Genomic DNA, 16,395 nt, shown 5'->3' on the forward strand with positions numbered 1-16,395 from the left:
TCTATGTATGACCTTGGAGGAGGAGTATTTCAAGCTATAAAGGCCAGTGTCTGACCGTCTGTCTGTTTCTTTCCACATATCTACTAGTTGAAACCTTGTCAGGGACCGTTGGCCCTGTCACCCTGCCCTGACCACTTCTCCTTCCATTTCTTAACATTCTCATATCTGGTGCCTTCACTCACTGAGACCAGAGATAGCTCCCCTCTCTTTTGTGCATTCAAGGAGAGATTGTGAAGATTTATGATATGATGTCATTCTAATATTTGTTATTACCCTCAATATGCTTATCACTACAGGGCAGAAATAAAGCATACAAAGTCATATCCCCTGGCAATTTACATTCAAATGGTTCTTTCTCTTCCTTGCACCTCCTCTTCTCTTCCTCCATCACTTCTTCCCCCCTCCGAGATGGAGTTTCACTCTTGTTGCCCAGGGTGGAGTGCAGTGGCACAATCTCGGCTCACTGCAACCTCTGCCTCCCCAGTTCAAGTGATTCTCCTGCCTTGGCCTCCCAAGTAGCTGGGATTACAGGCACCTGCCACCATGCCCAGCTAATTTTTTCCAATTTTTAGTAGAGACAGGGTTTCACCATGTTGGCCAGGATGGTCTTGAACTCCTGACCTCAAGTGATCTGCCTGCCTCAGCCTCCCAAAGTGCTGGGATTACAGGCATGAGCCACCGCACCCGGCCCCTCCATCACTTTTGAATATGCATTTTTGATCTCTCACAGGCAATCCAGATGAATGCTTTTGGGGACCTTGCCTTCAAGAGTGAAATTAAATTTCACATATACCTTGCTGAGTAGCTTCTATGGGCCTAGCATAGAGCCGGGTACTGTAGAATTAACTTACAATCATTCATTTATTCATTCATTCAAAATTTGTTTGCTGAGCAACTACTATTGGAGGAAATAAGATTCATTTTCATGAAGCAGTTGCATGTGCACAAGAGAAAAAGATACAAGAGAGAATGCCAGAATGTACTCAAATGAACAGTGGTAGCTAAGATTCGCTGAGCCTGTGCCATGCCCTGAGCTCAGAGTATCTAAGCCTCACAATGGACCTATTTTCCCCATTTTATAGATAAGGAAATTTTAGCTCAGAGAGAGCAAATGGTAGGTAAGAAATATGAATCCAGGCAATCTGACTCATGAGTTTTAACCATTACCCTACATTGTATGCCCTAAATTGAATATAAACATTGGTTAAACCATACTACTGATGATATTAATAAAAGTCAGTCTGGAAAGGACTCTAATATTGGCTTCTCTTGGCATTAGACTGTCAAAGCCTGCCCCCGATCCATGCCACACATGTAGGGTGGGAGCAAGACCTCCAACCTGGCCAGGATGTGGGAGGAGTGTATTAACCTCAAAGACATGGGAGAAAGGGGTGGGGCAGGGTGTGGTCAGAGGGAAGGAGTCAGACCCAGACACGGCTGGGCATCTGCTCCAAGTCAGGGAGAGCAGAAGAGGCTTAGTGAGGCAACTGAGGCCCTGGGGAGAAGGGAGCAGCAAGAATCTCATGCATGAGTCGAATCTTGGCCAAAGGGTGGACTTTGAGGGGCTGGGTTTAAATTAGAATCAGGGCCCTCCACTGGCTGGGAAGAGCTGCCCTCCCTGGCCCTGGGGTTTTGGTCACCCAGTCCAGGTCTGGGGAGCCACACTCAGAAGGCTCAAATGCCAAGAGGAATAGCAGGTTGTTCGGAGGGTGGGCTTGGCAGCCAAGTCAGCCTCCTTTTAGAGTCTGCAGCTCAGAGAAGTGAGTCTTGATCTCTTCGCACAGGGCATTGGTCTGTCACCTTCTATCTGGAGGTCTCAAGCTCTGTGTCCAGAGGCATTGCTCACTATTGGCATTTCCAGGGCCAACTGAAATCACATCTCAAGTTCCCTGGAGCCTGTACCGAGGGGCCCCCGTGAAAAGGCATTTGTCCCAGGGGCTAAGCATCAAATGGATAACCATTTTGTTCCATTTCACGCTCTAATTTTTCTTGAGTGGACCTGTATTTTGCTATTTTCTTTCCATATCTCACCTCCTTTTACTCTTTCCCATTTCCACGGCTGGTTACCACTCTTACCAATTTATACATTTCGTTAATATATTAGTTCTATCCTCTTCTCAGTCATTAATAAAGATGTTAAATAATCCTGAACCGAATACTCACTCCTGTAGGGCCCTACAGGACTCTTTCCTTTAATTAGTTGTGCTACCTTTCATCTATCTAAGGTCCTTCGGTTTCAGATTTCCAGCTGGTTTTGAATCCATGTAACTTTTTATCTAGTCCTGTTTGAACTAATTTCATGAGTGAAAATCCGAGAGATGTTTTACTGAGTGTTGATTCAGGTCCAGGCCTACAGAGAGTTTGCTATATTCAGATTTTTTTTTAACAGATTAATAGAGTACAATTTGGCCTTAATAAACTGAGCCCTCCTAATGCACCTCTTTCCAGTATTCTTTTCAATCATAGCAGTATTTTCTCCATTAATGTCATGGTAATTTGAATTGTGTTGACGTCAGACTTCACAAAAGGTACTCTCACTGTCAGAAGTAATCCTCTTAGACCTTTTGAAAGATAACTATTTCTTAGTGGTTGTGCTATTTCCAATATCCTATAATGACTTAGTTAAAAATGAAAAATAAAAAGGATCGGCTATTCTATAAATCTCCTAATTAACCAGCTTCTAATGTGCTTTCTTATACAAAACAGGGAGTGAAAGCCAGAGCTCATAGTAGTTTATTAAATAAGTTCAAATTGTGCAGCCATTTAAAAATAACCCTGAAGTCTTTAAAACGTAACCTACAGGAAGCACACTATTCTGAGGTTAATTGCTGGACAACATAGGGCTGTGACGGTTATAGTCAATGGTATTTTGATTTGAATACATAGAAATCCTTGGACATAGAGTGCGGGAGGAATCCCACGATAGGGCTCTAAGAATTTGTCTCTTTGTATTGAGCTCAATTATGTTTTACAATTAACTCCCTCTAAAATGCATAAGCTTATAGGGCTGGCTACTATATGCCAGGTTTTATGAATTAACTCTTGATGAAAATACAAAAATTGATCTAAAATATTGAATGTGTAGAACGTTTATGGGGAAATGATTCTTTGCTCTTTTGTCTGTACTGGATTTTTCAAAATCTTTATTGGTAAAAAGAAAGAATGTATTTCTAAGAATTGTTGCAACCATACAGGGCAGCCATGGAGCTGACTCTACATTTTGTTTTAAAAATGTTGTTTTATACCTGCACTATTTATTTAGGAGGGTCCTCTTGGTAGCTCTTTAACCCATTTATTAAGATTAGAAGAGGTTCCACCAGCAAACAAAAGACAACTAATCTGAGTCTGTTTGAAAGCAGACTGGAAGCACCCACTTTCACAAGACAGGCCAGGGCTGGATTCCATCCTAGATGGCCAAGAGAACCCTCTCTAAACAATAGGGGTTTAAAATCTTTTTGAAGTAGCAAGGCGGTCTCCACTCAGGGAAATAAAAAGTTAATAAGATGATGTGGCAAGTCCTCTGATGGTGTTCGTAGAGCCATTTAAGGAGCAAAATATAACTTCCTTAAAAAATCTTCTTTACATTAGTTGTAAGGCTCTCTTTATCCTCTGCAGAGAATGGAGAAGTAGCATTTACTTGGCATGTTTGAAAATTTTGCTTGAGCAGACATCAACAGTATAAATATAAGAAGCAGGAAGGACTATCTAGAAAGAAAAGAAACCTGGGAATCATAGTTGACTTGGATGTAAACGTGAGTCTGCAATGAGGTTTACATAAAAAAAGAAAAAAAATCTATCTTGCTCCCCTAAGAAGACAGTGGACTCCTCTAGAGCAGAGGTCAGCAAATGTTTTCTACAAAGAGCCAGACAGTAAATATTTTAGGCTTTGCGGGCCGTATGGTCTCTGCTGCAGCTACTCCACTCGACTGCTGCAGTGCAACAGCAGCCAGAGACACTACCCAGACGAATATTTATGGGTGCTGAAATTTGAATTTCATGTGTTTTTATATGTCATGAAATATTATTCTTCTTTTGACATTTTGTCATGGCCCATACAAAAGCAGGTAGCGGGCAGGATGTGGCCCACAGACTATAGTTTGCCAACTCCTGATCTAGTGCACACATAGATCATGTGTCCCCCACAACATCTGGCCTAAGGACCCTGTAGGTGCTCAATAAACACTTGTTCTCTTAGCTGTCACCACGTAAGAGCGAAGAGTAAGCCTTTTGCTATATAACACACACTTGACATTTGCAATAGATTTATCTTGAAAGCTTTGCTAATCCCCCCATTCCAAGTACCACTCTAGCAGATAATTTCCCCCATAAAATGCAGTCAAGTATAACAGAATAATTAAAGTGACCCTTTCAGGCCCTTAGTGATTCTATTAATACAGGGCTAACGTCCTTCACAAAGTGATTAAAATAAATTCTGCTACCAAAATCAATTCTGTGTCATGTTACATCATTGCTGTGATGACATTAACGATGAATTTACCTCAATCTGCAAAACCAATCCAAAGCGCTGATGAGTGATGGGGACGACTGTGCCTTGTAGCACCTGTGTGTGCTGGGGAGCAGAATGAGAAAATGTCTGTTTGAGCAGGATGGGCAGCCCCTGTAGCCCAGCAATGCCACCCCAATGAGTGTTCCATGTACAAAGGAGCAGAGGATACTCAATTGCTTCAAGAAGCAGGTGTTAGGCAGGTGTTGGACATCACGGAGTTCTCCCAGTGGCTCAGGGGCTTCTTCCTGGACTCGGTCCTCCAAGTGGATGCACTCAGCATTTAGAATTTCACCAAATGTCATGTGATTAAGCATCTCTGGACCTTGGGGTCATTTTCAAATATCAAGACTGAGTATATTCTGCGATGGTAGAGGATATAGGGGGAAAAAAGAGTGTGAGTATGATGTTCACTCTTGCTGAAGATCTGCTGGACTTTATATTGGGTAGAATCTTAGAATCTTATGTCCTGTTTTGGTCACCGTATTATAGAAGAATACAGACTTGCTGAAAATGGTCTACAAAAGAACAGTGAAATTATCAGAATGATAGACAGTAGCATCTGTAACATAAAAGTGAAAGAACTCAGGATTGTTTTATCTTGAAAAGGGAAAATGATTCTTGCTATCAAATAAAGGGCTTTTTTTTAAAAGGGAGAATTTGATTAGATATCACAAATGGAGAAGTAAGGTGGCATTCACCTATATGGTATGAAGCTAGGTAGCAAGGGACTCCAAGGGACATGTTCTTGACCTTAGGCCTGATAAAGTCTATTGAAACTGGGTAGCAAGAAGGAGGTTGTGGTATCTACAAACCTTGGTTGGCCACAGTGGTTTAGACATCCAACTACTTGATATTAGGTGACTGAACAGGTTGATTTCTTGAGGTTTTTCCCCCTGCAGTATCCTCCTGGATTCAAATAGCCTCACTGTAACAAAAATATGACTGCTTTCTTGGGAACTGAATTTATCTGGAATGACATTTATTTCAACTTAACGATGAGTCTGTCATTGGCCTACGGTCAATGGACTCTCTTTCTTTTCCTTGATTTTGCTTACATTGTGAGCCTCCAGAGGCTGTAAGGCAGTAAACATTTTCAAAACTCTAGTGATACCTCACTCTTCAGACAGAATATCAGACTTTTCAACTGTATTTTTAACTGTCTTGTGAGACAAAGACTAATTGGTTTGACCTCATGCTGTCACATGTTGAGAGACATGAATCTGCAGCCCTCTTCCTTGAATTCATTGATTTCATTAAACACTGTCTGCTTGTGTTTGCAAAATGTTGTAATTTCCCAGTGATTTCTTCGAACTGCAGCGCATAAACAGATTTTTTTGGAGCGATGCCATTTCTTAGCTTTGATCTCCTGTTTTAATCTTTTCTTTCCAATAGGTCTTCTACATTAAGTCCATTGAGCCACAGAAAGTATCGACATTAGGGAAAAGCAACGTGATAGTAACGGGAGCAAACTTTACCCGGGCATCGAACATCACAATGATCCTGAAAGGAACCAGTACCTGTGATAAGGATGTGTGAGTCAAAATACTAATAATTTATCCTCGGTAACATAACGCTCAAACCTGTGCCAAAGGAATATCAGTGTGATTATAACCTTAATATAGTCAAATTATTGCCATGCCCCAAAGCAGGCCAATTAGTCAGAGTATTTGACATAATATAATTCCAACACGTAAAATAATTTTCACAACAGATCTGAAGTTCATTGTGAGAGAATCTGTTCTGTGTTATTCCCCAAAAATCTCAGTATATAGTCATTTCAGGATGTTGCCTGTTTGGGGTCTTGATTCATTTTCAGTAACAAAATCAAGTATATGGAGTAGCAAACATCATTCTTTAGGTGATGCACTTGGAAAAATAGTTGAGTACCTTGAAATTTGATGGGGAATTTTTTGGAGCAACTCTTCCAGTGTGCCACCCAAAGTTGAAAAAACAAAACCTCTTGGATCCATTTTATGTGGACATTTTATTCTTTGTAGCCTTCTCTTTACTGGTTTGGTTTCAGCCTCCAAAAATTAAATTACTACTACATATAATGGTAGTAAAAAAGAACACCCCAACATAAATATCTGGTCAATGTATCTCTTGAACATTATTATTTCTGTCACTTCTTTCCCAAACTCATCACATCGGTGAAACTTGGAGAAAGACTTCTCAATTTCTACCGATGTCCTTGTGCAAATGGTTACTCCCCCTTCGAAAAAAAAAAAAAGTGATGTGATAACTGCAGTTATTAAATAACACAACAGATTATTTGAGTTTTCTGCTTGTTAACTCATATAAGTTTGGGCTAATTTGAAGTAAAAGATGTTACAGTCTACATAGAGTATAATACTAAGCTTATTTTCATCATGGAAATGCATTTAAGACAATCTGCTGAAGCGTGATGTTTTGATTTTTAACTACTAAAACAGATTTGTACAGCATTCTAATCTGCTATGCTTATTTACTGAATTTTCTGCTTTAATTCATTTTCTGCACATCACTGCCATGCCCTTCCCCTCATAGCAGTAAATTTGGAATATCTGTGATCTTGATGAGAAAAGCTGCTCATTGGTGGCTTGCCTGTGTTCTGCTATTTGCCAGAATTATCAAGCACACATTAGAGGCTGTATCTATGCAACATAGGTTTTTTTGTGCTGTTTATCCTGGCTAAATACCTTATTGCAAAAATCTTTCATTTTATGTAGCGAAATCTGTGAAGTTAGACACCTGTGTATTCACTGAAAGGCAATCAACTTCATGGAAAATAAGTAGTTTTTCGGAGCATTACCCTGTTTCTGACTGTTTATGTTCTCATTTTAATTCCGAATGTGTCTTGAGATACTGCAGTTATTAAATTAAATGACTAGGAGACCTTTCTGCATGTAGCATTTCAGTAACCACATCTGTGTGGTGAACCCAAGTTCACAAGCAGTCAACATAATACTCAGTTAATCCTATACCTGAGCCCAGGCTGTAATCCCAAGCTCTTTTAATATGGTACTTTTAAAATGGGTAATTATTTTAAAGAGAAAAATACTAGTAGTGGAATGACCTACATTTTCACCTCTCTTCTTCTGAAATTTATAAACAAGTTTGAATTTTAATGTTCAACCACTTTATGATAAATTTCCTAGAGCTTTGCTCTGAATATAAACCTGAAAATGTGCGTCTGAGGTGGTGTAAGTACAAACTGACTCAGATGTTTTTGAATTTGCCTTATCCTAAAGGGTTAGTGATAGCATTAAAGTTAATCATCATGCACATGGCCTTTAAGTAGTAATAACAGATTCTCATGTAGCATGATTATACTGAGCATTATTCAGACACAACCCAGGCTTAATGATTTGTGCTTTAGAGGGTCATTGTAGACACACAGAGGAAGCTGCAGGTGACAGCGGGAATGTCGGAGAAAGCTTCACTCTGACTCTGAAAGGGCGCCAAGCATCAGCTGTTGGACATCAGGAGCACCCTAGACAGCCCCAGCTAAGTCCCAACCTGGATACTCCTTAGGGAGCATGTTGGCCCCAATGCTGATTGATTCTGAGATGCCTGGGCTCTTGGTTTAGGCCCCCTTTGAACAGCAGAATTTCCATCTCTGTCTGGTGCTGTGTTTTACCCTCTCAGTGCTTGACTAGGGCTTTTTTTCTTAAGCTTTTTATTATGGAAACTCAAACATAATACAAGAGAGATGAGTGTAATGAACCTCTCTGTAGCCATTCCCGGTTTCAAAGCCTATCAACATTTTGCCAATCTTGCTTCATCTATCTTATCTGGGGTTTTTGTGGGGGCATGATAAGAACCAAACACCATATCCTTCACTGCTAAATACTTCAGTAGCTCTCTAACAGATAAGCCATAGTGCCATTATGATACTCAACAGAATTATCCACAATTCTTAATTTAATGTAACCCCCAGTTCATGTTCTGCTTTCTATTAGTACTTCTTCAGGGCAATGGTTACACCTCCTTCCTTTCCCACTTCTAAGGGCAATGCAAATAAGAAAGATAAAAATGTACTAAAGAAAGAGGAACCCAACCCCTAATAATACCAACTTGGGTCACTTGCCCCTCATGAGTCAGTAGTTGCCTGCAGCTGTTCTGCTCCTTCATGAAGTGTTGTAGTTCAAGTGAAATTCATCTGCTGTCACCTTGGGTAATCAACTGTGCTAAGTGTCTGTGTCATGTGAGAGTTCTTTTTCTACTCTTTTCTAGGATACAGGTTAGCCATGTGCTAAATGACACCCACATGAAATTCTCTCTTCCATCAAGCCGGAAAGAAATGAAGGATGTGTGTATCCAGTTTGATGGTGGGAACTGCTCTTCTGTGGGATCCTTATCCTACATTGCCCTGCCACATTGTTCCCTTATATTTCCTGCTACCACCTGGATCAGGTACTTTCTAGATTCATAATCTTTTTCTCATTGTGGTTAAAGGTCATATGCCCAAAGATCATTGATTTTATTCAAGTAAATTCAGAAACAGTGGTCATTCCAAATTCCTCTCACCGAGTTCTCCTTAGGATTTACTCCTAGAAAAATGCATATCTGACAAGACATTTGCTTCCCATGCTCATCGTGAATGCTATGAGCACACCTTTTTCTCTTCACCATGGCTGCTGAGAAACTCACAGCTGAAATGTTTGCCTAGGTTTTTGATATAGATATATGACACTCTTTACTATGTGTCCCTCCTGCTTGTGATAAAAGGCTTCTTTCTTACCTCTTTCATTTTATAGACTTTAGATACTTTAGAGTAAGCTGTTTTGAATTCTTTGGGGGAAATATTGGGAGCTATCAAAATGAAAAGCAGAAACAACCTTTTCAAGATGTTCCCTAAGGGGGAGATGGAAACCCCAAAATAAACTCTCCCAGATAAATCCAATATGTTAAGAAAAACATTTATCTCCCTAGTTGAATTTTTAAATTTATTACTATTATGTATTTTTTGCATTTTCATGGGTACATAATACTTGTACATGTTTATGGGACACGTGATGTTTTTTCTATGATCATACAGTGAATATGTAATCATCAAATCAGGGTAATTGGAGTATCCATCACCTCAAGCATTTATCATTTCTTTCTGTTAGGAACATTCCAATTCCACTCTTCTAGCTATTTTTAAATATGCAGTAAATTATTGTGAGTTATAGACACCCTACTATGCTACTGAACACTAGATCTTATTCTATCTCATTGTATTTTTGTAGCCATTAACCAAACCCTCTTTATCCCTCTCTGGCCCCGCCACACCACCCTTCCCAGCCTCTGATACCCATAATTCTACTCTCTATCTCCATTAGACCAACTTTCTCAGCTCCCACATATGGGTGAGAACCTGCAATATTTGTCTTTCTGTGCCCGGCTTATTTCACTTAACATAATGTCCTGCAGTTCCATCTGTGTTGTTGCAAATGACAGGATCTCATTCTTTTTTGTATGCTGAATAATACTCCATTGTGTATAGGTACCACATTTTCTTTATCCTCTAATCTGTTGATGGACACTTAGGTTGAGTCCCTATCTTGGTTATTGTGAAGAATGCTGTAATAAAGATTCCTCCTAGTTGAATTTAAATTCACTTTCATAATATTTTTATTCCTAAATCTCTTTAGGACTAAAATCCTAATGATATTTTCTTTGCCTGACACAGTACGAAGCTAATTTTCAAAGTACTCTCTAGGTAAACCTACAGACAAAAAGCTTTGTTAAAAAAAAAAAAGAAGAAGAAGAAGAAGAAAAGGAGGGGAAGAGAAAGAGGAAAAAAAGTAGAGAAGAAAAAAATCACTTTTAATATTCTTATTTAAGATCAAGTGAGAGGTGGCTATATTAGTTTGCTAGGGTGGACATAAAGTGCCACAGCGTTTGTGGCTTAAACAACAGAAATTTCTTTCTCCCCGGTTCTGGAGGCTGAAATCATGGTGTTGGTAAGATTGGTTTCTCCTGAGGCCTTACACCTTGGCTTGTAGATGGTCATCTTCTCTCTATGTCTTCACGTGGTCTTCCCTCTGTATCTCTGTCCTAATCTCCCCACTTTTTGTGTGTGTGTGTGTGTGTGACAGTCTCACTCTGTCACCCAGGCTGGAGTGCAGTGGCGCAATCTTGGCTCACTGCAACCTCCGCCTCCCAGATTCAAGTGATTCTCCTGCCTCAGCCTCTCTAGTAGCTGGGATAATCTCCCCTTTTTATAAGGACATCGGTCATGTTGGATTAGGGCCCACCCCAGTGACTTCGTTTAACCTTCCTTACCTCTTTAACCACCCACATCTCTAAATACAGTCCCATTCTGAGGCACTGGGAGTTAGGGCTTCAACATACACATTTTATGGGGACACAGTTCAGTCCATAATAGTAAGATAAGGAGAACTGAAATTTCGAAACCAAGGCTCTAGCATGACATCTGCCACTCTAGGACCAATTCCATTCTCCATATAAAAGGAGACATTGATGTGGCATGCCCCATGTGCCTGGTGTGTTCATCTATTGACTAGGTTAATCCTCACAACAAATTTATGAGATCTGTGGCTTGTCCCTTTTGCAAATGAGGGAACTGGGGGAGGAAAAGGGTTCAAACAACTCACCCCAGCCTCCCAGACAGCTGGTACTAGGAGGTTGGGCTCTGAGCCACAGCAGTATCCTGCTTTGCTATAAAGTAAGAGGCTCCCTACTGTCCTGTCACCTGCAACATTCTGAGCCTGTGTGTCTTGGCTGCTCCTTGGTCACTGTGCCTTGAGCAAGAATGTGGCTCTAAATGCTGGCCATCGGGAGATCACGCTTGGCTCGGTTTTCTGGTAATGGCTACAGACTGGCATGAGGCCAACTCAGCCCTTCCCCATTGTGGCTGGAGGATTCAGAGATCAGTGTCTTCTCTCTGCCCTACACAAATTGGGTTGCTCAGGCCCACCTCCTGGTCTTGTCATCAGGGGCTCAGCTGGCTGTTGGACCTGACATACCCAGGCTCTTGTCCCCTAGAATGAGTGTCTGGTGACCTACGTGAACAGGGGTGCAAGGGCAGACAGAGCTGTGGACAGCTGTTTCTTTCACACCCAGTGACCGCTTTGCTTATATGCACTGAGAAACGTGAAGTTATTTGGCCTGGTTTTAGAGAGATAGAATGTAGCTGTTATTTATATGGCGTACGTACCAAATAGGAATTCACACTTTGCATGGCATCTGTAATTTTACCTTGCCCAAAGTGTTTCCTGTCTAAATAACATACCATTGGTAGGTTAGGAGTTTGATTTTGAGAATTCTTAGATTGAAGCCTCTTTATATAGATTAAACAGTAATCAAACAAAATTCTGTTTAGTGAAACCTTTTCAAGGTACAGCTCCTGATCTGATTATATGTGGCGATATGACACAAACAAAATTCAAATTCCATCAAAGAATCTGGGCATTTTCCTAGAATTAAAATAGGATCTGACCTGAATTTTTATATTTATGCATCTTGAAACCCATGAATTTGTGGCTGGTATCCTGAAAAGATTTCTAAAATTGTCCTGTATTTGAAATTAAAATTCATTAATTTGCTCTCAAACATAATTGGGTTTAATATTAAACATGAATAAATTGATAGCTTTGTTCATAAATGCAAAATGCCTGTGTGTTAGCTATGAAACCCTTATTGTTGCTTTTATTCCTTGCAGTGGTGGTCAAAATATAACCATGATGGGCAGAAATTTTGATGTAATTGACAACTTAATCATTTCACATGAATTAAAAGGAAACATAAATGTAAGTCTCCAGCTGCTTTGTAATAATAGTTGTTTTCAAGGATGGTTCTATTTTCATCACACTATGCTATGTTGGGGGTATTTTTTGTTTCTGTGACTTTGGTGTTATAAACTTTTACCTATGCTATCATATATTCTATCCATGCTAGAATGGAAATAATAAGACCTTATCCTTGTAGCTGAGTATTTCTAGTTGCAGCAATGAGGAAAGAGAAATGAACTTGGTATGATAAGACCTGACATTTTCTTTTTATGTGATTTGTGGCAAGTCACCCTAATGAGGCAATGCTTATGAATATGTGTGAAAATGCTCCGTGAATGGTTAAGGTGTGATATAAAGAATTGCATTTCTGTGAAGAGTAGGTGGTATTGTTCCCATTGCACAGAGAGAGTTGGGTTCGCAGAGGTTAGATGACTTGCCAAGGTCCCAGAAATCTTGTCATGTGCTTCTCCTTCTCTTCAACCCAATTTGTTCCCTACCATCTGATGTCACCTTCTCTTACCTTTCATCTCCCCACAGGAGAAATGGTAGGAGGGGTCTGATTTCCACCTTTGCCCGATTCTCCCACTGGTGCCTCCAGATGGGGATCCTCTAGAGCAGGGGTGTCAACCTTTTGGCTTCCTTTGGCCACATTGGAAGAAGAATTGTCTTGGGCCACACATAAGATACACCAACACTAACGATAGCTAATGAGCTAAAAAATGGTTTGTGCATAATTTCCTTGATATCCACCACCACAGATAAGCAAAAAAGTCCTCACATTCAAAAGGCTGGACACGGCTGCTCTAGATGGAAGCTTCTGATGCCAAGAGGGGAGATGAGGGATTTCACATACAAGTCAGGCCTCCAAGTGTACTTGCACACACTTCTAAATATCCTTCCCCATTCTTTCTTCCCCTTTTTCCCTCTCCTTGATGAGATATGTGAGGTGGCTGCCTCTCTGGGGCCCTGCCTGACCACTTCCTGCCAAGGCTGACACACTCCCTCCTCAGGAGCAGTGTGGGTTCAGACCCAAATTCCGGGGGCCGCCTGATAGGCCGTCCTTACAGCCTTGTGGTGCACACATTCACCTGCTGACACAGTTCAGAGCCACTTCCAAGCCTCACACTGTATCTGACTCCAGGCCTCATCTCCATGGTGTGAACACCTCCAGTTGAATGGCTCGTATAGTTTGACCCTCTGAGCAGAGGCATTGCCTGAGTTTGTCATGGACTTGCTCTCCCTCCTACTTGCTGTTCCCAAATCAAGTTGAATTTTTTGAGCACCTACTGTAGGCAAAACATTTTGCTGGGTGCAGGGACAAAAGATAAGTGAGATAGTCATATTGCCTTCATGGAGGCAGGCAGCAAATCTACACTGGGATTGAAAGTTGAGGCTGGGTGTGGTGGCTCACGATTATAATCCCAGCACTTTGGGAGGCCAAGGCAGGAAGACTGCTTGAGGCCAGGAGTTCGAGACCAACCTAGGCAACATAGTGAGACCCCCATCTCTATAAAATAAAAATAAAAAAAGTTGACAGCACAGAGTATCATCAGGTTCTAGGTCCTCTGGTTCCCTAACTGTTCAGAAACCCTGTGAGTCCGAGAAGACACCATTTATTTTCACATTAAAGAGAAATTAAACATGGATGGGATTAAGTACGCCTGCAGTATGGAGTGGGGTGGGTGGAAGCAGGGAGGTGAGTTCAGGTACAGAGGACAGAGTCCTTGCAGGCCCGTGCTGGGAACATCACTCAATCCTGCTTAGTGGGAACCTAGAGGGTGGGTCTGGAATGACCGAGAGCGATAGCTGTAAAACTGAGCTGGGGCCACAAAAAGCAGCGTCAGACTGAAAACTTTGCCCTTAATTCTGTAGGCAGCAGGGAGCCACTGAAGATCTCTGAGCAGGAAGTGACATAGGTCTAGGTACACTGGACTCACACTGGACCGAGACAATTAGTGACAATGAAAGCAGTCAGAAGGTTACCAATGGGAAAAGAGACTATGCAGAAAGCAGTAGACTAGGGAAAGGGGAGGATTCTGACCCAAAAGGCTTCGGTGTCCTGTCTTGAGTCCTGGGAAACCACGAGAAAAGAAGAGAGTGTCCAACCCCCAGCAGGGGCCAGCTCCTGAAGCGCTTGTTGCCGCTGAATCACTCTTTGTTGGGGAACCTCCTGCAGGGCGGTTATTATTTTGGCAATGGTGCACAGCTGAGTTTGGAGAGGCAGGAACTGAAGAAAGGCTGGGAGCCCAGTGAGGATGCTCATGCCAGTGCAGGTGTGTCTGAGACGTCCACAGTCTCTCTGGGCTGACAGCAGCTCCCTTTGGGCTGTGGTTAGCAGAGCAGGTCTCAAGTGCTGGGGCATGGTGAAGCTAGAGATGACCAGCTTGTCTTTATAGCAGTATCGTTGAAGGGAGAGTGGGGGTGACATCATGGGAGTGAGAGCACAGAGGAGGAAGAAAAGAGCACCTAGGACTGGTGGCAAAGCTTCATTTTAAGGAATGACAGACAGTAGGATGGGCCGTGAAGGTGGCCGAGAAGGTGCTCAGAAACCAGTGAAAAAGAGTAAATCGCATGGCGCGAGTTTGTCACGAGTATGGAACTGTAGAGTCTTGAGGATAATAGGGTTGGGTGATCCTCTCACCGGCAATCCTTCTAGAAGCCATCTTCAGTAAAAAGCCAGCCTGCTAGGAGTTAAGGCTGCTGAGGCAGTAGAGTCAGTGGTTTTCATCCTGAGGACAGAAATGTGAGCAGGAGATTCAGGGCTATAGTTTGGAAAGATGTGAAGGGAAAGGAAGGTTGTGCTTGTCCAAATCTCAGCTCTTGACATCATATTTTCCCACCAATTGCCTCTTCCTATTGTCTTTTTTATGCTCTAGTATCAGGGGGTGGCGGGGGTGGGGGAAAAATAGTTTTTCCCACCTGATACATTTCTTTTTATGAGTTATAATTGCTTTTCTGTAGAATGTTTGCCATCCTCCCCTAACCCACCAGCCTCCTCTGCCTGTCCTTCTGTACACCTAAACAGGACAATATATTTATGTTATGTATTTACTAACTTTTTAAATTTTATTTTTTATATATAGAGAGAGAGACAGGGTCTCACTATGTTACCCAGGCTGATCTCCAACTCCCGGGCTCACGTAACCCTCCTCCCTCCGTTTCCCACAGTGCTGGGATTACAGGCGTGAGCCACTACGCCCAGCCTATTTATGTGTTGTTGTTTTTTTTTAATCCTGTAAATCAGGCCACCTTTTCTGCATTGTTTTCAGTTTTCATGCTCTTCATTTCATGGGAGATGCATTGTTCCTTTTACTTTTGTTTTCTCCTGTTTTCTGTTATGCCTGAAAACCCTTTTCCTTCTTGTGTCTAGTGACTTCTGCTAAGGCCCTGCAGTAGGTTCCCCCAACAAAGAGTGATTCAGCTGCAACAAGTGCTTCAGGAGCTGGCCCTTGCTGGGGGTTGGACACTTTTCTTTTCTCGTGGTTTCCCAGGGCTCAGACAGGCTGACCCCAAGGACACCTAAGCCCCTTGGGTCAGAATCTTCCCCTTTCCCTAGCCTACTGCTTTCAGCCTAGTCTCTTTTCCCATGGCATAACCTTCCAGCTGCTTTCATTGTCACTCATGATATTAATCATAATATTAACTAGCATGTTTTGAGTGCTTACTGTGTGCCGGGCCCTGATCTAAGCATGTATAATCTCAGTTAACGTAGCCCTCATTTAATGTAATGTAGGGTGAAGTCAATCCTGTGAGGGAGGTAGTTTTGCTGTCTCCATATTACACATGAGAAAACAGAAGCACCAAGAAGTTAAGTTGCTCAGGTCACTTAGCTCTTAGAGATCACAGCTGGGATTCGTTAACAAAGTTACTAAAACATTCTTTTCTTTTTGCCCAGGTCTCTGAATATTGTGTGGCGACTTACTGCGGGTTTTTAGCCCCCAGTTTAAAGAGTTCAAAAGTGCGCACGAATGTCACTGTGAAGCTGAGAGTACAAGACACCTACTTGGATTGTGGAACCCTGCAGTATCTGGAGGACCCCAGATTCACGGGGTATCGGGTGGAATCCGAGGTGGACACAGAACTGGAAGTGAAAATTCAAGTATGTTTCTTTTCTTTCTGGGTGGGATGTCACCCCGACCCCTTGACTGGAAAGGTGTGTTTATGCTC

The 16,395-nt window shown here is 41.8% G+C and overlaps 1 protein-coding gene across 2 annotated transcripts in view; it reads left to right on the forward strand.

Annotated features, from left to right (window-relative positions):
- The window catches only part of PLXNC1 (plexin C1), a 158,538-nt gene that overhangs the window by 82,481 nt on the left and 59,662 nt on the right, over nucleotides 1-16,395 (forward strand). For both annotated transcript variants that reach the window (XM_034934236.3, XM_057299503.2), the window contains exons 10-13: nucleotides 5,900-6,039; nucleotides 8,723-8,902; nucleotides 12,159-12,246; nucleotides 16,124-16,327. In XM_034934236.3, coding sequence (XP_034790127.1) covers nucleotides 5,900-6,039; nucleotides 8,723-8,902; nucleotides 12,159-12,246; nucleotides 16,124-16,327 — 612 coding nt within the window. The remainder of the gene's footprint in view (nucleotides 1-5,899; nucleotides 6,040-8,722; nucleotides 8,903-12,158; nucleotides 12,247-16,123; nucleotides 16,328-16,395) is intronic.

Source organism: Pan paniscus, chromosome 10 (assembly GCF_029289425.2).
Source record: "Pan paniscus chromosome 10, NHGRI_mPanPan1-v2.0_pri, whole genome shotgun sequence".
Lineage (NCBI taxonomy): Eukaryota > Metazoa > Chordata > Mammalia > Primates > Hominidae > Pan > Pan paniscus.